The sequence below is a fragment of the Salvelinus namaycush genome, chromosome 29, assembly GCF_016432855.1.
Source record: "Salvelinus namaycush isolate Seneca chromosome 29, SaNama_1.0, whole genome shotgun sequence".
Classification (NCBI taxonomy): Eukaryota; Metazoa; Chordata; class Actinopteri; order Salmoniformes; family Salmonidae; genus Salvelinus; species Salvelinus namaycush.
In genome coordinates this window covers 21,383,345-21,405,796 of record NC_052335.1, presented here as the reverse complement: position 1 = coordinate 21,405,796, position 22,452 = coordinate 21,383,345, and the positions used below count along the sequence as shown (strand labels likewise).

Sequence of the window (22,452 nt, the reverse complement as noted above, 5' to 3'; positions counted from 1 at the left end):
TTCCATTCAGTGATTTTGCCAGAACTGCTTGCCAAAGTTGGTTAGCTGCAGCGGCGATTTTAGCATGTAAATCTTGGTGGGGCAAAGCCCAACATTTTTTGGGGGATGCATGCCAGCATAGCCACTACACAACACAACACTAAACAATACATTAATTGTACTAAACCGATGACAAATGGTGCCCATAAACTGTTAGGGCCCACATAAAGCTGTCCCAACAGCAGAGTCCAAACAGCAGTCCCAACATCTTACCACTGCTACACCTGGCTATCAGCGGAGCCTTGTCTGGCAGTGAAACAGTCCAGTCAACCTCATTTATAAATATATCTGATATGGCTGACTTGCTTAAACAATGTGGGTTCTACTGACAATTGAGATGTACAAACTATGGCATAAGGGGACGACAAGCGGATAAGAGCCAATCCGTAATTTCGATTAAGACATTAATGAGCGAGCGACGACGGACGTTGTCACGGCATTCATCGGAAGAAGAAGAGGAATCGTCAGACCAAAATGCAGCGGGGTACGTGTTCATCTTTATTCGCTTAACTGACTGAACACTGAATACAAAATAACAAAAAGAATAGCCGAAACAGTTCTGCAAGGTGCAACCAACACTAAACAGAAAATAACCACCCACAACTAACAGTGGGAAAACAGGCTACCTTAGTATGGTTCTCAATCAGAGACAACGAAAGACAGCTGTCCCTGATTAAGAACCATACCTGGCCAAAACATAGAAATACAAAACCTAGACATACAAACATAGAATGCCCACCCACATCACACCCTGACCAAACAAAAAATAGAAACATACAAAGCAATCTACGGTCAGGGCGTGACAGACGTAGTCAATATAACTATTTGTTCAGCACTTTTGAAATGTACAGCGGCAGAATTCAGAACATGGGCCATTCTTACAGTATTCTCCCTGTGCATCAAGTCAGAACTGTAGGATTATTAAAGGGGACATATAAGCAGACAATGAAAGCGCTTACAATATTCAATGATTACATTTCTCTCAAACAGGTTATAGGCTACATGTGCACCACCAAGTCAAAACAGTAGGTGAAATGACATGGGATACTAACAGCTTACTACACAAAATACACTTAGCATTACCTTCTTAGCTACAGTATACATATCTCTCTGGCATATTACATAATTTATGCAGCAGCATACAAGACATTCTTGGAGTCACCTTGTTGTGCTGTGCTCACTTGAACAGGAAGGTGGCCCGGCGGTCCTTCGTGGGCAAATTTTGTCATCAATCTTTGTCATCAAAGTCTGGCATTCTCTGGAGTTATGGTGCTTTCAAACAAGATCGAATCATGATGACGTCAGTGATCTGCAGGTCGGAGCACTAGAATGAGGCTCGAGTTCCCGACTTAGTTGGATGACCATTCAAAATGTATTTTCCCAGTCGGTAAGGGTGAAGTGACTATGCATAGATAATAAACAGCGAGTAGCAGCCGTGTACAAAACAAATGGAGGGTTTGGTTTGGGGGGGGGGGGGGGGGGGGGGGGGTTGTCAATGTAAATAGTCCGGTGGCCATTTGATTAATTGTTCAGCAGATATAGGCTACTTCCGAGTTCCCAGTTGTCTTGAACTCAGTTGTTTTGAGCGCGGCAGAAATTATGCTGGATTGACAGCACAACCAATGTTGAATGTTTATCATTTTAAGCTTGGAAAAGAGACCCTTAAAGCCAGACTTGGGACCACACAGCCACTCCACTGAATATCAGACTAGTGATTGCTTTGCAATGCTTGCAGTTAGCCACTGATTCCTTCCTAATCACTCATTGTTGAATTTGCAATTTCCAACTTGTTCTGTAATGTTTATGTCCGATGGCCGATGAGCACCGATACGTTTTAGCTATAATTTCTCTTAATTATTTATCTTCATATGACAAGGATTAAAAATGATTTGCCAGTAGATTGTTGACTTGATTCATGATGATGACTGCTAGCTATTTTGAAAGTATGATGTTGACATGATCAGTCCAATCAAAGCTACTGTAGATAAAACGTGATTTGACGTCATTTTGTCTGTGGCCAATGACCTTGAGCCTTCTTGGATTGGCACTTCTAATGTAACTCTATGGCAGCACCCAAGGGGCTTGAATTTTCTAGCTCTACCCTTAGATTTGGCGGTGACGTAGTGTCCCCATGAGTGACAGAACACTGAGCCAATCACAGCGCAAATACATTACCAACCCCTACGCTCCGTATTTTCCGCTGGCTGCCCCACCACCACAGAAAGCACTGAGCTAGGCTGAAACATCTGCGATTTGGAGCTGCCTTATTCAAGAAAGCAAAAAAGAGACCATGTTTGTATGCAGCATTATTTAATTAACTAGGCAAGTCAGTTACAAACAAATTCTTATTTCTAATGACAGGCTACCAGGGAACAGTGGGTTATCTGCCTTGTTCAGGGGCAGAATGACAGATTTTTAGGGATTTGATCCAGCAACCTTTCGGCCACCCTTATGATTTATTATAGATTTTTTACATTGTTTGCAAACTGATATGTGACATGTATTAATGCCGAAATAACATGCAAAACAGGCAACCCAGAATTAAACAAATGTTTTTATAAAAAAATTATAGCTAGAAATGTGCGGCTCTAAACAGGCGGGGCTCTGCCCTGAATGACGGGTCACCACTGGTTAGCTGACCCAGTAATGGTGACCACAAAGTAAATAGGGTCAAGTCTGTCTTATGAATCCACAGGTTTGCCCTAACAAAAACTGAAGAGCATATGAAAAATAAACAGCAATTAGGTCCAAGTTAGTGACGCTAATGGTCTAGCTATAGACTCCATAGGACAGTTCAGTTACTAATAAACTTTGCAGAGAGAGGTGAATGATATATCTACCATGTACAGTAGATAGTTGAATTCACTTTTGATGTGTTGTGCTACTCATTTATCTGTAGTTTTGCAAGCTGTCTTTCCTTTAGAGGACAGGGATTGGCTAATCTGTCAAAGACGCCTAATACAACTATTTTCCACCCCACTGACATGATAAAAGGAATAAAGCTTATTCTGTGATGAGAAGTCGACACCAAGCACCAGCTGTTTCTGTTAACTCTGTGGTGACGTCATGATGAAAAGTTAATCTAGCATTTTTAGTTAAGGTTAGCAGATTTACCATGCATTGGTAGCACCGCCCTGGCCTTGTGGTCTGAGTGGTTGTACAGACAGCGGAAATGTAACTCAGACATTGAGGTTTCCAGTAGTCTTTGGGAGAAATTAAAGCTGTACTCATTTGAATCCTCGTTGTCTAAAAATAAGCATGCACAAACACAGTAAAACTCTAACCTAACCACTGCACCAAGTACAGTTACAGGACTTTATTTGACATTTATCAAGTATTCATGTGGGTAGCATCTGCACTAGAGACAGAAGTTGTAGTATCGCATTTTGTTTTCCGTCACCTTCTGAATGCTTTAAAATGTACTAGGACTACCATTTTAAATTGGACAATTCTGTGATATAGTTTTGCTAATGGACTTTGAACTATTTCTACTATTTAGTATTCCACAGTATCAGGGGTCATGTCTTTGCTTCACTCACACAGAGAATCAACATTTAAAACATATTTCAGAAAACTTTATCTTAAATAGGTGAACTGCTGTATTGTTAGTTTTCCCACTCGGCACAGTTCTTAATTTTTATGATATCTTCTGTTATGTAAATACATTATGTAATACAGATTTTTCGTAGAAATGGTGTGTGTTTTAACCATTTTTGTGTTGACAGTTGTACTTACAGTAAAGTCTTGTTTAAAAGTCTTGATAAAAACTCATCGTTAAATTAAAAATCTAGATTAATTAGCATTGGATCAAAGTATCGCTTTTTTCCGTTCTGCTTCAGCCACATGTGGTCTACAGATTGGGTCCAAACATGTGGTTTTATTTAGCTTTGTGGAAAGGTTAAATAGGAAACTTGGATAAGAGAAAAGCGCTGAGTCTTTTCATATTATGACATTTTCAAAGTCTCCGAGGCATTTTCAGTACATAATACTGAATAACTCTTGTCATTCTCTCAATATCCCCAAGCTGACTAACATATATGATTCATTGTTTAGGGTTTGTTTCCTATAAAAGAGGAAAGTGTGAGCTAATGTAGTCTCAAAACATGAGAAATGTATCTTTTAACCATAACATTGATCTGTTTGATACCTATTAAACAGTAGGTCCTTCACTGAGGAGGCTGGACTAGACACATAGCCTGTATCAAGACGGACAAAGGCAAAATGAAGTGCATATGATAACAGACTTGTAAAGAAAACAATCTTAAGAAAGAAAAAATCTTTATTGGGTTAAAATAGCTTTTCACAGATATGATTAATGAGGTTTTTTGCTATCATGCACTTACACACTGTACAACAGTGGATTTCCATGGAATGGCGTTATTTGACCACGTTATCAAACAAATGTACACCCAAGTTTGTCTTGTACTCTGTATGGAGGCCCTTTGCTTTAGCCTTGCAAGATCATTGAAACCAGTGGTCAAACAAAAGCACTGTCTGAATGTATGTACTGTAGTGATTTCTGCCTGGTGTTGTAAAATAAATTAGTAACATGCATATCCGAAAACACTTGCCACTTTTTTAATCCTATTAAACCCTAGTCAAGATCTCAGTGCAAACACCATCGTAGCTGAAAAACCCATGAAACTCTCTGTTTGAGTACCGAAATACTATAATGCAAAGTTTGAGAAAAAAAACGGAAAGAAAACATGAACATTTCCAATTGAAAATCCATTTACAAGTGTATGGTAGGTGTGGAGCTACATTGGCATATACCTTTTAATATATTTGACTAAATATTAGTCCGGCTCTATAAGCAGTCTTCTACAAACTCACATTTGTGACACAGTTAGCTTGATTTACAGTACTAAATATCTATCTCTCAAGCAGCAATGATTACATTGAGTTTGAGAAAAAAAATCATTCACTCAAAAGGCAAAACAAAAAAATCATTCTATTGCCCTCCTCTACCATCCAACAGGAAACAACATTAAAAAACAAACACACACTTTAAAATGAGAAAAATATAAAGCCTTTCTTTCAAAGATGCTTCCGAGACACACCTGTTGCAATACAAAACTGTTGCTCTGTATTTCTCTTCCAGCAGCTTGAGTCCACCATCTGACAACAACCTCTTCCCCCCCAAAAAACAAACATATATCATAAATCAACTGACACCACATAAATTCAAAGTTTATCAGGAAATGACAGTCCACAATAATAAAATCAACCTCTTATTTGTTGAACAAATTGTACTGCTGTAATTTGGATTATTATCAATAAATATGCAGTTGGGTGTATGGACATGACCTTGGATAGTAGTCAATCTTTTTCTAGTGGTGGATGTCCTGCATACTAATAAATAAATCTTTATTCATGAATTTGAGCATCCTTCTCACAACCCAGTTTGACAAGACATACTTGGAAGTCATACAGAGGATGAGTGTGACGGAGACTTAAAAGCCAAGTGTTTTTCAAACTACTTCCAAGGCATGGAAAAAGACACATTGCTATTATATTGAAGAGTAATCTTTCTAATTGTAATGTCATTGTGTGTGGCCATATGGTGGAAGCAGGTTGAAGTTTATTGTCATAAATCTTGCACTGGAGGCAGAACTGAGAAATTTCTGCTAGATGGGCCGGCAGCTGCAAAGTCAAAATTGGTTATATCATAAAAATTCATTTTTAAAAAGTGCTTTTTGGTCTTAATTTAAGGTTAGGGTTAGACATTAAGGTTAGCAGGTAAGGTAAGGTAGGAAGTTCAAAATTAAATTGTATGACTTTGTGGCTGTGCCAGCTAGTGACCACTCAGCAGAGCTGCCTCCAGGGCAAGATTCATGACAATAAATGCCATCCTGCGTAATGAAACCTACAGGTAAAAACATGATAACTTAACCAAACACATCACCAAGGCATATTCTTCTAAAGTGAAATGAGGGACTGTTGGGCACAGTTATCGGAACACGGTCACATGTTCTTCACCAACTAGTTGTTTTCTTTTTAAAGCTTGTTAGCTCCACTAGTTTGAAAGTCATCAATAAATGTATAGTACCTCCAACAGTGTAAGTATTTTAATGTCTCTTTATTGACTAGATTCTCTAGTGAGAACAGTGAATGGGCTATGACCCGCCCGCTTCAGCACTTTGAGAATTATGCTCTCTGTTCTCTGGCACCAATGGGGGGGGGGGGGGGGGGCTAGACATCTAGATCATCTGGCCTCGGCCGACTACTCATGCGACTGCTGGCCCGACTGCAGGGCCTGGGGTCCATCAAGGCCAACGGCTGCAGCTCGTGCCCTGGGGTCAGTTTCTTACTCTCCTGGGTGTCGTCAGGAAAGTCAAAGGCCTGTGCATGGGAGTTGGAGATGGTGCTGCCATTCTGGCCCAGGCGGTTCTGCTCCGTGCTATAGTTGGCCCAGTTTTGCTCATTGGCTTGCTTATTGTAGTTGCGAACGGAGTTGGTTCTCTCCCCAGTGGCCAGCTTGTACCCCGGGGGTGACATGGGTGACAGGGGGGCAGTGGGAGAGGAACAGCCATTATAGTAGGCATACTTAGTGGTGGAGAGATCCTTGGGAGTGGGGCTTAATGTCCCGGTGCCAGGGTAGTGGACGGGCGGTTGTTTCCCCTTCACACGGTCTTTGATCCTCTTGAACGTCACGTAGAAGAGCTCAATGACGTTCAGAAGCAGGGAGACCAGAGAGACGACCAGCATGAAAATGATGAAGACGGTTTTCTCAGTAGGTCGGGAGAGGAAACAGTCGACTCTGTGGGGGCAGGGGGACCTCTCACAGGTGTAGACAGCAGCCAAGCTGAAGCCGTAAATGTACCACTGTATGACCAGGAAGCCAACCTCAAAAATGGACTTGAAAAAAATGCTGAATATGTAGGTTCTCAAAAGGGCTCCCTTCATCTTAACCTTCCCATGCTCTTCCAGCCCATGCTTGAGCTTTTTTAACTCAATCTTCTTTAGAGGTATGTCCACGTCGCCTCCGTCGTTCTGGATGGTTTTCAGCCCTTCCTCTTTGCGGTTAATCTTCTGCTCTATTCGCAACAGGTAGAACACATGGGCAAGGTAGAGAAGAGTCGGCGTCGAGACAAAGATAATCTGTAGCACCCAGAACCGTACATGTGATATAGGAAAAGATTTGTCATAACACACGTTCTCACAACCAGGTTGCTGGGTGTTGCACTTGAAGGCGGACTGCTCGTCCCCCCAGGCAGACTCCACAGCCGTCCCAAGCACCAGGATCCTGAAGATGAAGAGGACAGAGAGCCACACCTTCCCTCCAGCCGTGGAGTAAGCCTGTACCTTGTCCAGGAGCCTCCCCAAAGCACTCCAGTCACCCATGATGAAGGGGCTTTAGCTGCAATTAGACAGAAAATAATTGAATGCAATAAATAAATAAACATTCCTATATACAGTAAACATGCTTATATATCACTTTCTCAAGTAACATTTTTGATTCTAATCAAACACATCTCAACATTCTATGAAAAAGTGGAATGACCACAAGTCTTGTGGTGGCTCTTTCCTGGCTCTGGAGTGAAATCCACTTTCTGTATGGACTAGACCAATGTCTTATTGACCACAAGATGTCAATCCCTTATGTTATGCTTAATGAATCTTCAATCCAGAAAGTGAATTTGATAGCTATTGTCTTCCAATTGGAAGTGATGAGAGGAAAATCACATTGTGTGGTCCTACAAGTGTTGATGGTACATCTTAAAAGACTGAGTAAGTGAATAGTGTAATGGTAGATGATAGAGCCCAGGTTTTTGAAACACAAGCACAAACATTTGTTTCCCCTTCATCGGCAGGCTATAAAAACATGACCTGTTTCTCATCAAACCATTGTTTGTTAATTTGGTCCGCATGCCTTATTTCTACATTGTTTCATGTTTATTAGGGTTGTTAAAAATATGTCAAGTAGGGTGTGTGTGAGCATTCCTCAATGTTAACTTGTGTTGTACAGTGTAATTGAAGAATTGTTATGCAAACACCCCCAAGTATCAAATAAATGTCACACACAGTTTCAGACAAAGTTACTGTTCTTCACAAAATACATTAATTTACTAGTCAGCAGAGAAAATAACTATAAGATCTTCAGAATGCAAGATCTATTTGCATTCTGATTATCCTGGATATATAATTTTTATTCTCATTAAGTATCATCCTCAGTAAATATTGTTCCTAAAAGCTGGAGATGGAATTGAACCAACTTCCACATCCAGGTACAAACTTTACTTTACTAAGGCCTAATAGCTCTCTGCTCAGAGCATGCCTCAGATTGGGGAACAATGGCTCTCCTGCTGGGGCCAATAGCAAGAGTGTCTGGAGCGCACTCAGACAGTCCGTCTGCGCTCTGAGACTACAGCACAGGGCCCCGTTCATTGTGCGCTTATTAGTGACCTGCCTACTGTAGCTCCGCTACAGAGACCCAACTCTCACAGATACTAAACTCACACTGCGTGTCATATGAGATTCAAGTTTGTAAACACGAATACCATTTGAATAAAGATTCTGAACGATGCCAGTACACAAATAAAGTTCAGAGAATGACTGCACAATGAACAAACATGGATAAGTAGAAGCCATCTGTTAGGAGGGTGTAACAAAAGCATGTGTCTTCAATTAGCTAATAATGTACTGTATATACTGTAGACATGCTGTACTAGAGTTTGCAACTTCACATCACAAACAACCTTTCACATGCAGGTTTCACATGCATGAGCCATAATGCCTAACCCTAACCTTGAGGAACATCAAAATGGTCATTCAATATTTAATTGTCATTCAATTTAGATGTTTAGCATGCAGGAAAACTTCTAAACTCCCACCAAACTTCTAAATTATTCTCACCTGTGGCCCCACTTCTCAAAGCACTACAGTAAACTGAAAAATAACACATCAATCTAAGGACTGCTTCTTACTCAACAATGATGGTACCATGATAAAAGACTTTTCAAATAAATAATTTGTAATTCAAGAAAAATTGTTTAATCAATTTCACTGGGTAATGTATAGGTCTATTTAATATAACAGAACCATTTCGTGACTTGAAGAAGAAGAAAAAACGTCCACGAGGACAATTCTGATCTAGAGTAAGAAACCCACTAAAGTTTAAGATCTCTGATCTTGTAATGATGTTATTACAGCAATTAAATTAAACGTTGAGCGAATATCACAATGTATAAGATTGTAATAAGTACATCAGTTCAACCTCAATATTTCCTTAGTGGAAGCGTATTTTAAACTGCTCTTCCCAGATGCAAGGAAGAACTTCACAAATCTGAGTAGCCAAATTCGCCAATATTTCATTTAAAAAAAGTATAAATAAGCATGTCAATATGCTTGGTTAGGATTAAGTTAAGAAAACAAATCTATCTCCAGTCTACAGCTTATAAGCAGTTCAGTTGCAATTCTCTATAAACTTGACATCACATGCTGCTTTTAGAGTAATTGGACCCAGGTTACTCGTGTATCTCATAAACAATGGCCACACCAAATTATAAAAGGAAAACATCAAAAGTAACAGATGAATCAATGTCTCAATCTTTCCTGGAGGATAATTTCAACTTTTCCTTGTTAAACACAGAAAAAAATAACATTTTTAAAAGTATATATTATGGACCATACTATAGCGGATAGATAGCCTATATTAATGCAATGCGTCTGTATTGGCACAGTGCATCTGGATTCTGAGCAATTTAGTTTCTCGGCAAATATATATATATTCCTGTGTAATATATATATATACAAATACTTCTTCAGATCAATATTGGCACTGGAATTGAACGCAACGCTTACCTGGAAAGTTACTCAGCAGTAAGAAGAGCGCCCTTAGGGACTTTCCCTGTCACTTCTTAAACAGTCACCACTTTCTTGAAATCCAAGTTTGGGACCAGGGAGAAACTTAGACTGACTTGTCAAACTTTGCTTGCCTTATAACAGTCCACATACAGGCTGGGGGGAGAGAAAAAAAACGATGGAGAGAAAAGTTTGGAGTCACCTGACCCCTACGTCAAGCCTTAGACCTCCTTACGCTCGGTTTCTGTATCTTTTTTTTTTACTTAAATGTAATTGTGTCATAGATTTTTTTTCTTTAAATAACAAGATTAACCGTAACTTTTTCAGATCACTATGAATTAAAAGCTTCACCGAGACCAAGTCTACAGCATATGATAGGCTAGAGCGTTCCGTTGATAGGTCCTGTGCGCCAATCCGTAAACCAGTAGCCTAGTTGAGGAGTATGTTTTAATTGTTTTAGATAATATCCATTGTATGTAGATCAAAGCCCAAAGATAGTTGCTTAACATGTTTGACTGTCACCTTTTCTTGTTAGTTGTAATGACAGACCAAAAGTGTCAAACATTAATCATGATGAGAATAACTCATCAAGACGCCTAACGATTTTATGTTGCACTGATAATATGAAACTTTGACATGAAAGGTAACTTGTGTTGCATGTGTTTATAAGCATAGAGCTAGACATTTAGATAAGACTATAGCCTATTCTGCGGAACAAAGTCTGACCACATGTGCTGGTAAAATGTGATTTCAATCACCAAGTTTATGCTGCCATCTAGTGTAAGCCCTGTGAATGCGCGTCCGGAGTTATTTTTCACGTTTCTTTTTCCAGTACTTTTATTTTTAACAAAGATATGTATATCCTACAAAACATTTGTCATCACAGTGTCAGCATAGAAACAAGCTGTAATATTTACAACATTCCGTAACAAGGTAGTCTATTTGACAAACAAAACTCAATACACTCTGGAATGATTTGTTTCCCTAATTTACTGGAAGTGTAGTCAACTAATTGGATACGATTACATCAATTCACATGTCAGAATATCATCACATGAAATCTATTGCAAACCTAAGGAGTGTTTTTCTTTTCCTCCATTAGTTCAGCTTCTCTTTGGATGTTGTGAAGGGGTGAGCAATCTTCATGTCCATCCAGGTTACCTTTCCATTCTGATGTAGGACAGTAAAGCGTGATTGGGTTCTCAACTGAGGTGATATGCAGTGGGTATTGTTTCTTGTTTCCACATTTTATTCTGGTGCAAATCAAATAAAACACCTCGATCACATTCAAAAGCAGGGACACACAGCTCACCACCAGCATGAAGATGATAAAGATGGTCTTCTCTGTGGGACGGGACATGAAGCACTCAGCACCCAGTCTGGAACAGGGCTGTTGTTGACAGAGGAACATGGGTTTCATGACAAACCCATATAAGTAGTACTGTCCCACAATAAAAGCGAGCTCCAACACTATCTTAAAGAACAACTGGGTCATGTAGCTACGTAGCAGAATTCCCTTGATTTTGATTTTCCCCCGGTCATCTGTGTATTTGGGCCTCTTCAACATGCCATTGTCAACCTGGCTCTGCAGTGCCTCCCTCATTTTATCCTCCCTTTGGATGACATGCATGGCATGGCCCAGATATAGAAGAGTTGGGGTGGAGACAAAGATGATCTGCATGACCCAGAAACGGATGTGTGAGATGGGGAAGGCCCAGTCATAGCACACATTCTCACACCCAGGTTCTTTGTTGTTGCAGTAGAAATCAGACTGTTCGTCTCCCCACACGCTATCTGCTGCTGCACCCAGAACCAGGATCCTGAAGATAAACAGGACACTCATCCATGTCTTTCCGATGGCCGTTGAGTGGGACTGCACCTTGTCCAGTAACTTGGAAAGATATGACCAGTCCCCCATTGTCACTGATTATTATCTCTGTGGAAAACACAGGTCAAATTTCATTCATGAATACCATTTTAGAGAAAAATTGACAACATACTGAGATAATTAATTGCCTTTGATAGTAGTGAGCTGTGAAAAGACTGTAAAAGTAAATTGGCTTCACAGCACTATTTCAAAATTAAATGCTATTTATTTCTACATATCCGTGAGATATTATCTTCAGTTTGTACAAAAATAAACAGATTTACTCACTTGTTATATTGCTCAGATCAGAAATGTTTATCATCAATAAGCCAGAGGCAAGGAATAGCGTTCGTGAACATGGGATTAGGATATTGAAATACTCAAAGACTAGCCCATTCTTATAAACCTGATGGGTTTGGTCAGCCTGACTCACAGTTATACTACGTGCTTGTAGTAACACTTATACACCAATCAGACTTCCATGCAACAATTTCATAATTTCACTTAATCTCTCTCTTCCTCTAAAGTGGGTTGACCTTTTGACATCACACCCCCTCCTCATGTTAATGTCAGCACAAAAGATGTGCTTGAACTCCCAATCTAAACATGTGAACTATTACAAACACATTTTGTAGAGTCATTCAACCCTCTCTGACGTATTTTCTACAGAAAGTTTGTTTCTTACTGGATTTTTGTGTCAGTACTTTAAATTATTGTACACAGCTGAGATTCTCCATGAGCAAACTCATCTGTTAAAGTAAGGCATCTTTGGAAAGTCTCAAAGGAGATATCAACACAAACATAGAGATGAATAGTAGCCTACCCCTCCAGGTAGGGACCAAATGCCATGGATCGTGTTTGATATCATCCCTGAATCCACCATGACCTTTTGGATTTACAGTCATTTGATTGCTTCACAAGGATGAGGCGTTGGGTGGTGACTGACCAATGATGACATATTTGGGGGGGGGGGCAGTCATGAGTTTCTGCCTTCCTTGGTTTAAACATCTTTAAAGAGGAATGAACGACGTGCAAGTTGTCAGAGAGTATGGGGCTGGATGGGGTTGACCTGATGATTCAAACTGATGTCAAACTATAAGAGGGGAGAGTTCAATTCATTAAGAGAGAATTCTCCACAGTAGAGAAGAACTGGTGTGGGGAGATTGTGCTCACCTCTGAGGTAAGAAAGCTGCTTTATATACTCAACATTTCAGCAAACTACCATGTAATTTAGTTTACACTGCAGCAAAACGTGTTACATAGAACATTGGCTGACTACTGTATCTTCATAGAGTATACAGATGTATGATCTTAATTTGACCTGTGTTTTCACAGCAAAACAATCCTGCAGCAAAGGGATTTTAACGTTTAGTCCATAATGTTGCTTGATCAGTGGTTAGGCTATTAGCTGTCCTAAAGTAGGCTACATGAAAAGCTCTGTTAATATAACCGTGTGTTAGCGTGGTTAGTTACTGCACCTTGTGTCAGTGGATTTATGTAAATCACAAAGCTTATCTGCATATCCTTCGGTGCAGAAAAATTCTCAGCAACAACAGAGCGATCAAACTAAGATTCATATGTAGTAGATACAGTACTAACAACACTAATCATGTTTTATCTCCTATTATCCAATCTTTCTTCGAACATTTAGCCACACCTGAAAAATGGGGGACTGGTCCTTTCTTGCTTCCCTGTTGGACAAAGTACAATCCCACTCTACAGTTGTCGGGAAGGTTTGGCTGACAGTCCTGTTTGTGTTCAGACTGTTGGTTCTGGTTGCAGGGATAGAAAAAGTATGGGGGGATGAGCAATCACGTCTGGTCTGTAACACACTGTCACCAGGTTGTAAGAATCTGTGCTACGACCGGGCTTTCCCCATCTCCCACATCCGCTTCTGGGTCCTTCAGATCATCTTCGTCTCCGTCCCAACTCTGGTTTACCTGGCACACGTCATGCACGTCATCCACAAGGAAAATAAAATGAGAAGACAACAATCAAAAGGAAAGAATGGAATTGTGAAAGTGCCCAAATACACTGACGACAAGGGCAAAGTTCACATAAAGGGGACCTTGCTTGTCAGTTACATGTCCAATGTGTTTTTTAAGATTCTATTTGAGGTTGGATTCATAGTGGGCCAGTATTACCTGTATGGCTTTGTATTGCCCAATAAGATTAAATGCAGTGGATACCCATGTAAGGGAGACCATGTAGAGTGCTTCATATCGCGGCCTACTGAGAAGACTATCTTTATCATCTTCATGCTGGTGATGGCCTGTGTGTCTCTGCTGCTCAATGTGGTGGAGATGTTCCACCTGATTGGATCAAAGGTTAGGCAGGGGCGTAACAGACAGCCTCCTGCAGCTGAGAGGTATGCACTCCATGATAAACACAAGCAATTTGATAAAGAGTCATTCTGCTGAATATTCAGTTGAATCACTGTCTATCTTAATTTGTTTTCTCGTGTACAGTATGACGAGAGCCATTGACCTCACAATTATAACAAGAAATCCCGAATACAATACGTTGTTGTTTTTACCGCTGCTCTCTGACTCTGTTGTGTAAAATTGATTGAATGTACTGCCTATATGTTTAATATGCAGTAAAAACTGGGATGTTCTAACAAATTCTAAGACATTGCTGAGTTGTGACTAAAGTATCTTTGATGTCTGACGAATACTAGAGGAGACTAGATGCATAGGCTACTACTGACAACCGAATTGGTTCTTTTTGTGCGTTTTTTGTTTGGGATATGAATCATGAAATAGTGCTGTGCATTTGATAAGGACGTGCCTTTTAAAAAAATACAACAAATCAAATCAAAGTTGATTTGTTGCATACACAGATTAGCTTGTCTGGATCCATGCAGTCATATATCAAGCATCAAATTTGAGTTCACTGAGTTTTATAATGTTACAGAATTTCTCTTCACATATGCAGCTGTAGACTGACACATTTTTTCACGATGTAGCAAAAGCAAACTTTCACTGATTGGTACATAGATGATTAACTTTTGAAAATGTCACCTCATCGAAATCTAACTGATGAAGTACTTATAATTGCATCTCCTACAATTCAACCATAATTGACTCAATATTATTGTACATTCCTGCAGATACAGTGTGTAGACTACAGCCACTGGGCACAGACATCAATTCAACGTAATTTAATTGAAATGACGTGGAAACAATGTTGATTCAACCAGTGTGTGCCCAGTGGACAGCCTCATTGTACACATATTTGTTATGGTCAATTACCATGACAAGTTTGTTTGACCTCTTGACCCATGAAGACTATGCTGTGTATACGTTTTATGTTTTGGTCTGAGTCAATTAAATCACTGATATAATATACAGTACACATCAAAGTCCTGTTTTGCTGCACAATTTACTTTTCTATATATGATGTACATAAAGAGAAAAAACATCTCACCAGTCCCCTGTTTATATTATTTCTCATCTTTCCTCATCTTATAAAATACACTCAAGTCAACGCTCACATTTTTTTTATTTTTACAAAAACATAAATAAATTACAAAATCAAATTGACATATTCACATGATGAAGTTACAAATATTTTCTGAAACAATTTTTTGTGTCACTTTAGGACAGTGTGGGTTCAATAACCAAAACAATGTATGATGAATCACATTATATCAAGGTTCACACCTCATTAGAGAAAGACCCTGCGGTGACTAGCTCACTGAGGAGTGACAACAAGACTGCTGAAAATTAGGTTGCTCCTAGTGCACATCATGAACAAATAAAAGACAATGAAGCAAAGCTCAAAGCATCAGTCCTGCTACACCTACTGTATTGTATTAACCCTTACTTGTATCAACTGTTCCTAGGCCGTCAGTGAAAATAAGAATTTGTTCTTAACTGACTTTCCTAGTTAAATAAAGGTAAAATTAAAATAAATAAACGTACGGAATCAAGCCAAGCCTAACAATAATCTTAAAGGTCCAATGCAGCTGTTTTTATCTCGTTATCAAATCATTTCAATGAAGTACCTTACTGTGATTGTTTTCAATGTAAATGGTCAAAAAGAAACAAAAATAACTTCTTAGCAAAGAGCAATTTCTCAAGCAATAATTTTGCTCGGACTGTCTGGGCGTGGTCTGAGTAGGGAGGGAAAAACTGAAAATTAGCTGTTATTGTCAGCGATGTTTGGAACTCTCTTTCTTGTTGGTCTATTTAACTAATTACCGCATGGTGATGTCACTGTGGAAGGTCAAAACTCCATCCAAACTCCAATTTCAGGCAGCCATTTCAAACAGCTCTTACAATGAAAGGGCATTATCATCATTCTCACAAGTTCACTGCATTAGTCAAACCTCATAATGTGAAAATACATATAAAACACAGGTAAATCACGTTTCTGACTTTACTGGGCCTTTAAGACCCTGCATTATTGTAGGGCTGACAGTTTCAGTGGCATTCTTCCTCTGTATATCAACAGAAATGTCAATAGTGTTTACAATAGTTGATTGGTGATCAGTGACTTCAGGCTGTGCTGTGACCAGTTGCATGAAGACTCATCTTCTCGTTCTGCATCATACTGCCTCCATCCAGACAGCTGTGGATTGCGATGGCTGGAACTGCTTTGGCTCGTCTTCTTGAGCCAGAACCACACTTGGAGCAGATCAGATAGAATATCTCCACCACATTCAGCAGCAGAGATGCGCACGCCACCACCAGCATGAAGATGATGAAGATGGTCTTCTCTGTTGGTCGTGACATGAAGCATTCTACAGTGAACGGACAGGGAGCTCTACTGCATTCAATCTTGGGGTCCAGCACAAACCCATACAAGTAATATTGACCCACTATAAATGCTATCTCCAGCAAAATCCTGAAGAAGATATTGACCATGTAACTGGCCAGCAAGTCACCTTTGATTTTGACATGACCCTTCTCATCAGAATACTTAGGCATTTTCCCCATCTCATTGGCTGCCTGACTTAGCCGTTGCCTCAGTTTGTTCTCCTTGTGGATGACGTGCATGACATGTCCCAGATACACCAACGTTGGGGTGGAGATGAAGATGATCTGAAGGACCCAGAAGCGGATGTGGGAGATGGGGAAGGCGTGGTCGTAGCACACGTTCTTACAGCCGGGCTGTTTGGTATTGCATATCATATTAGACTGCTCATCGCTCCACACCTTCTCTGCCCCGGCACCCAGGACCATGATCCTAAAGATAAACAGGACGGTCATCCAAACTTTACCCACGACCGTGGAGTGTGACTGCACCTTGTCCAGCAGTGATGACAGGAATCCCCACTCTCCCATGTTTGCGGATTGTTCTGGTTGGAAAGAAATACGAACATAGGAATGATAAATGTGATGCTGATGTTTGGGAAAACAAATGTACAAGTTGAGTTACAATATTTGCAACATTTTGATAAATGATGAAAAATCTATGATAAAATTAAATGACTAAATATCAAATGACTAAAGCAGAATCACACACAGTAAGTAGCTCAACAGAGAACAGTCTGTGTTGTGGAGATAAGAACACAAGCTGTGTATGTGATAGTAAGGTTATTTCCTAGAGCCAAGTGAGCTATAAAACATATCGCATAACAGGAGAGATATCCCATGCTGTCTGTTATCAACCAGATTGTTTTTTTTTTGTCAAAATCTAATGTGTCATCTTTCAGCATCTAACATTGGAATATACCGAGTGTACAAAACATTAGGAACACCTTCCTAATATTGAGTTGCACCCCCTTTTGCCCTTAGAACAGCCTCAGTTCGTTGGGGCATGGACTCTACAAGGTGTCGAAAGCATTCCACAGGAATGCTGGCCCATGTTGACTCCAATACTTACCACAGTTGTGTCAAGTTGGCTGGATGTCCTTTGGGTGGTGGACCATTCTTGATACACACGGGAAACTTTTGAATGTGAAAAACCCTGCAGCGCTGCTGTTCTTGACACACTCAAACCGGTGTACCTGGCACCTACTACTATGCCCCATTCAAAGGCACTTACATCTTTTGTTTTTCCATTAACTCGCTGAACGGCACACATACACAATCCATGTCTCAATTGGTCAAGGCTTAAAAACCCTTCATTAACCTGTCTCCTCCCCTTCATCTACACTGATTGAAGTACATTTAACAAGTGACGTCAATAAAGGATCATAGCTTTCACCTGGATTCACCTGGTCAGTTTATGTCATGGGAAGAGCAGGTGTTCCTAATGTTTTGTACACTCAGTATATATCACTTATTAATACATACAGTATGTATTCTATTTCCATGTGATAACATTTTGTTACAAATTCTATTAATTTAGTTTTATGATATGCCCAAAAACATTGGGAAAGTGAGTAAATGTGATATTTTTTCCATGCTGTAAGCCTCACGGGGCTCTTATGAGGTCAGTATACCAGTATAGGTGGTCTGTGTGTTTAGTCTGCATCAATGATTTACTTGCTTCAAGTAAACGGCACGAGGATATCAAAGTAAAATGTCCCAAATACCACAAAATCAATATTTAAATAAAAACTATTACACTTGTTTCAGATAATAATTTGTAGGTTATGTTTCACTTAGGTTGTCCATCTTAGAATGGTTCAAGCTTATCAATAAATCATTTTGGTTTTGATGATATTAGATTTTCATTCTTATGTCTATTCATGTTAGATGAAAACAATGCAATTATTCATAATTATAGGCAACATAAAAAAGAAGTAGAAAGATAAGTAAAACAAATGCTTTACCTTTAAAGAGACCGTTTCTGGACAGAACACAACAGCCACCAGCTGTAGAGACAAATGATCAAATTCTACGTAGTAGCCTACAATCGTCTACCTATTAAGTTGCACAATTTGCTTGTTGTGCAAGGTGGCACGTTGTGCATGACATCTTGAAATGAGAAGTCTGCTGTTTAGAATTTGGCTGTACCTGGGGTGATTGTGAAGGTTAATAATTGGCAACACAATGATAAAGTTATTTATTACAATTGAATCAGTAATAACCATGAAAGAGCATTGTAGTCTAAGTCATGTTCTGTGCTAAGGATTTCTAATTGAAAATGTGGGTGGTCCAGGTAGGTAGAAGGTAATATGAGGTCATGAAATCTGAAATCAATTTTTTTAAATATAATATACTCTCTCAGAATATGTGCCTGGGTTGGTACTGTAGTTAATCCAGTTCTGGCAAAACAAGGATATTTTTGTTATATTATACCTGTAAGCCCCTTTATTGTGAGGGGTTGGGAGACATACCACTCGTCTATGCCTCTTTATTGTGATGGGTTGGGGGACGGGCGCTCCTTATTTTCAAATGACGCTATAGACATATTTTCATACTCTCACTTCTAGAACATTTTGTCTGGATTGGTAGTTTGACAAAGTTCTGGTAAAAAAGGAGAGTTTATTTACAAGCCCCTTTATTTTAGCGTTTGGAGACCAGATGTCTTATGTTCAGTGATGTTAATTTGATAGACATATTTCCATAAATGGTGTCCTAAGATAATCAACTATTTCCTAATGTGTGTTATTTTGCTATGTTTCAGTGATTTTATTGATGGGTTTTCAGTCTCTCATTTTCATTCAGGCACCATTGATACAAATAAAACACTACTAACTTTGGCACTATGTTTTAATTTTTTTTTTTTTAATACACTTGTATATCTTGACACATTTATTGTATCACATGATAGAACATATCTCAACTGTAGGCATTCAAGTGTGAGTTTACAACTCAATTCAAGACCCCAGCTGGTAGTTGCCATAACTTAAGGACAATTTTTGAAACTTAATACACACTACTAGTGCACTGTGCCTAAAACAAATAAAAATAAGAAGACAAAAAAGGTAGTGTATTCATTCAGATTTTCAACAATACAAGAGATTAAGATACATTCAAGGCAAATTAACTTTCAAATGTTTTAGTGGTTGTCACCCAGCAAATGTTTCTCTTCCTTAGCTCTATCCAGACTACCCCCTAAACTCTGGCCACTCTCAAACTCCAGATTCATCTTGTTCTGTCTCAGGGCGTCCATTTCAGTATCTACGCGACCAGACCACCCAGGATGCGGGAGGGTGGCTGGGTTCGCTGTTGAGGTAGTGTGATACCTGCGGCCTTTGGAGCCACCACATCTTAATCTTGTACAAAGCAGATAGAACACTTCAATCACATTCAGAGCCAGAGACACACAGGCCACCACCAGCATGAAGATGATGAAGATGGTCTTCTCTGTAGGACGGGACATGTAGCATTCGACAGTGAAGGGGCAGGGAGATCTTGAGCAGGGGAACATGGGGACCATGACAAACCCATACAGGTAGTATTGACCCACGATGAACGTGATCTCTATAATGATCTTAAAGAACAGCTGGGTCATGTAACTGCCCAGCAAATTCCCCTTAATTTTTATCTTCCCTGCTTCGTTGCTGTATTTGGGCTTCTTCAATGTGCCATTGTCAACTTGGCTCTGCAGTATGGCTCTCAGTTTGTTCTCCTGGCTGATGACATGCATGGCATGGCCCAGATATAGAAGAGTTGGGGTGGAGACAAAGATGATCTGCATGACCCAGAAGCGGATGTGTGAGATGGGGAAGATATGGTCGTAGCACACATTCTCACAACCAGGTTGTTGCGTATTGCATATGAAACCAGACTGTTCATCGCCCCACACGCTCTCCGCTCCGGCACCCAAGACCATGATTCTGAACAGGAACAGGACACTCATCCATATCTTTCCGATGACTGTTGAGTGAGACTGCACCTTGTCCAGTAGCTTGGAAAGAAAACCCCAGTCCCCCATGTTTGCTGATGTTCAATGGCTTTCTAGAGTAAAGAAGAAGACATGAAACAAGTTACTGTCTATGAATATGAGGGCAGAATGGGCACGAGGGGCTCAGTACACAAGGGCCATCTTATCAATGAGTCAAGTTTTCAATGTTTTTCACTCAGTTTTCAGCCTTAATCATTAATCTGACTATTGGGAAACGCACACAATAGCCTCAAGCCAAGTGCCTAAAACTGATATCCCTTCAATCGCTTTAATTTACCTTTAATAAGAAAATGATTGTTACAAAACATTGTCTTCTAATTCCGTGTGTATCCAAAAATTATTAAAACCAAAAATAAATCAAATGTAAGCAGTTTGTCAAATGTAGAGAAACCACTGATTGACAGTCTATTTGATAGTAAATGTATAGTATTAAATGTAAACGTAAACATTCTGAGATAAAATGTTGGTATAACTTTGGAATCAATTATATTTAAACATTTGATGATAATGCCTGTTATTCAGTAAACTCCAAAGACAATATTTACAGTGGAATCCTTATATCAAACATTATAACAAATTGAACTACTGTTCTGTTCATTTGTCATTAAATTTTAAAAGAAAATGTTGCCTCTTACCTTGTCCTGACCCTATGGAGACTGTGGCCAACTGATGTTAACATAAGTTGGACCTTGAGATTTTAGGGCTGGTGGTAAGGATTGTGTAACCCATCTGCAGGTTCACAGTCACAGTCATCATAGGGAAATGGGATTTTAAAAGTTAACCCTTGGGACTGACTGGAAGGTTCCGCGTAATGATTGACAGATAGATACCAACAACAGATTAAACAGGAACACATCTGTTTTTATATTGCATTGAATTAATAACACAGAGCTCAGAGTTGTTCATGAAATCGGCATCATGGAGACAGACATTCTGAGACTCATTTATAATAACAAAAGAGGAATCAAACCAAACACAATGATACCAGCCAGAATAGATTCCTTATAAAAGAGTAATTGATTAAATCAAGATTATGGTGATATATGAATTACATTACATCAACTCATACAAGCAATGTCACAACCAATAATACAAATCCCAAAGAAATATACACATTTATATTATTTATCTGTGGCACAAGCTCAAAGACATCCTCTATTCGATGAAAACATTTTTAAAAAATGCCAGGCATTTTGTCAGGCACACTAATAAGGTAATTTTATACATATGGTTTTAGCCTGGCACCAGACTTATTGGGTCAACATACACGCAGGTTGTGTGAAAAAGGAATGTGTACAGAAGCTGCCAGGTAAAATATAGACCTCCTCCATATTAGCAATGTTGTCCTCAGAAGCCACACTTTATCACCCCACTGCCCAGCTTCCTCCCATGCAGCTCCAACTCCAGATTGACACAGTTCTGGATCATCTGGTCCCTGTTCTCAAAGGCCTTTCTCTTCAGGACAGGGGTGACCAGGGTCACCGTGTAGTCCTGCTTCCTGTCCACACTCTTTGACCGATTTCACCAACAAGTAGAAGAGCTCGATGAACATGAACCAGATGAAGACAGTCTCTTCTCTGTGGGTCTAGACAGAAAGCAGTCCACCTGGTGAGGGCAGGGGAAGCGGCTGCAGACAAAGCGAGCCTGGAGGGTGAATCCATACAGGTGGTATTGACCCACAAAGAACCCCAGATCTAACCGGATCTTCACCAATATGTGCACTACATAACAGAAGGCCATGCAGGTTAATCATCTCATTGACGTTGCTGTACTTGGGGACTGTGTAGCCCTTCTTCAGGAAGTTATTGGCCTTCTCATACTGTACTTGTTTATTCATCTCGCACTTTGTCCAGCAGCCGGCCCAGCAAGTCCCATTAACCCATTTCGATAGTCCAGTTGGACAGTTTACTGTGAAAAAATAATATATATACAGTTGTAGTCAGAAGTTTACATACACCTTAGCCAAATACATTTAAACTCAGTTTTTCACAAAT

At 39.7% G+C, this 22,452-nt stretch overlaps 5 protein-coding genes and 1 pseudogene across 5 annotated transcripts; 1 reads left to right on the top strand and 5 right to left on the bottom strand.

Moving 5' to 3' along the window:
- Window positions 1–4,300: 4,300 nt before the first annotated feature.
- Window positions 4,301–9,941, bottom strand: LOC120024609 (gap junction alpha-1 protein). The gene is made up of 2 exons (XM_038968904.1): window positions 9,844–9,941; window positions 4,301–7,399 (listed from the first exon to the last, which is right to left on the bottom strand). Exon 2 carries the CDS (start codon window positions 7,381–7,383, stop codon window positions 6,232–6,234), a length of 1,152 nt encoding a protein of 383 aa, XP_038824832.1. The 5' UTR covers window positions 7,384–7,399; window positions 9,844–9,941; the 3' UTR covers window positions 4,301–6,231.
- A 791-nt stretch (window positions 9,942–10,732) lies between these two features.
- LOC120024454 (gap junction Cx32.2 protein-like) lies at window positions 10,733–11,761 on the bottom strand. The gene has a single exon (XM_038968703.1). The coding sequence runs from the start codon at window positions 11,759–11,761 to the stop codon at window positions 10,916–10,918; it is 846 nt and encodes a 281-aa protein (XP_038824631.1). The 3' UTR covers window positions 10,733–10,915.
- A 1,613-nt stretch (window positions 11,762–13,374) lies between these two features.
- Window positions 13,375–14,130, top strand: LOC120024000 (gap junction Cx32.2 protein-like). Its single transcript, XM_038968089.1, has one exon. It carries the CDS (start codon window positions 13,375–13,377, stop codon window positions 14,128–14,130), a length of 756 nt encoding a protein of 251 aa, XP_038824017.1.
- A 1,065-nt stretch (window positions 14,131–15,195) lies between these two features.
- Window positions 15,196–18,571, bottom strand: LOC120024327 (gap junction Cx32.2 protein-like). Its single transcript, XM_038968546.1, has 2 exons — window positions 18,438–18,571; window positions 15,196–17,015 (listed from the first exon to the last, which is right to left on the bottom strand). Exon 2 carries the CDS (start codon window positions 16,999–17,001, stop codon window positions 16,213–16,215), a length of 789 nt encoding a protein of 262 aa, XP_038824474.1. The 5' UTR covers window positions 17,002–17,015; window positions 18,438–18,571; the 3' UTR covers window positions 15,196–16,212.
- A 731-nt stretch (window positions 18,572–19,302) lies between these two features.
- Window positions 19,303–21,222, bottom strand: LOC120024291 (gap junction Cx32.2 protein-like). The gene is made up of 2 exons (XM_038968494.1): window positions 21,094–21,222; window positions 19,303–20,511 (listed from the first exon to the last, which is right to left on the bottom strand). The coding sequence occupies exon 2, from the start codon at window positions 20,486–20,488 to the stop codon at window positions 19,610–19,612; it is 879 nt and encodes a 292-aa protein (XP_038824422.1). The 5' UTR covers window positions 20,489–20,511; window positions 21,094–21,222; the 3' UTR covers window positions 19,303–19,609.
- Window positions 21,223–21,376: 154 nt separating this feature from the next.
- On the bottom strand, window positions 21,377–22,354 carry LOC120023899 (annotated as a pseudogene).
- Between the last annotated feature and the right edge of the window lie 98 nt (window positions 22,355–22,452).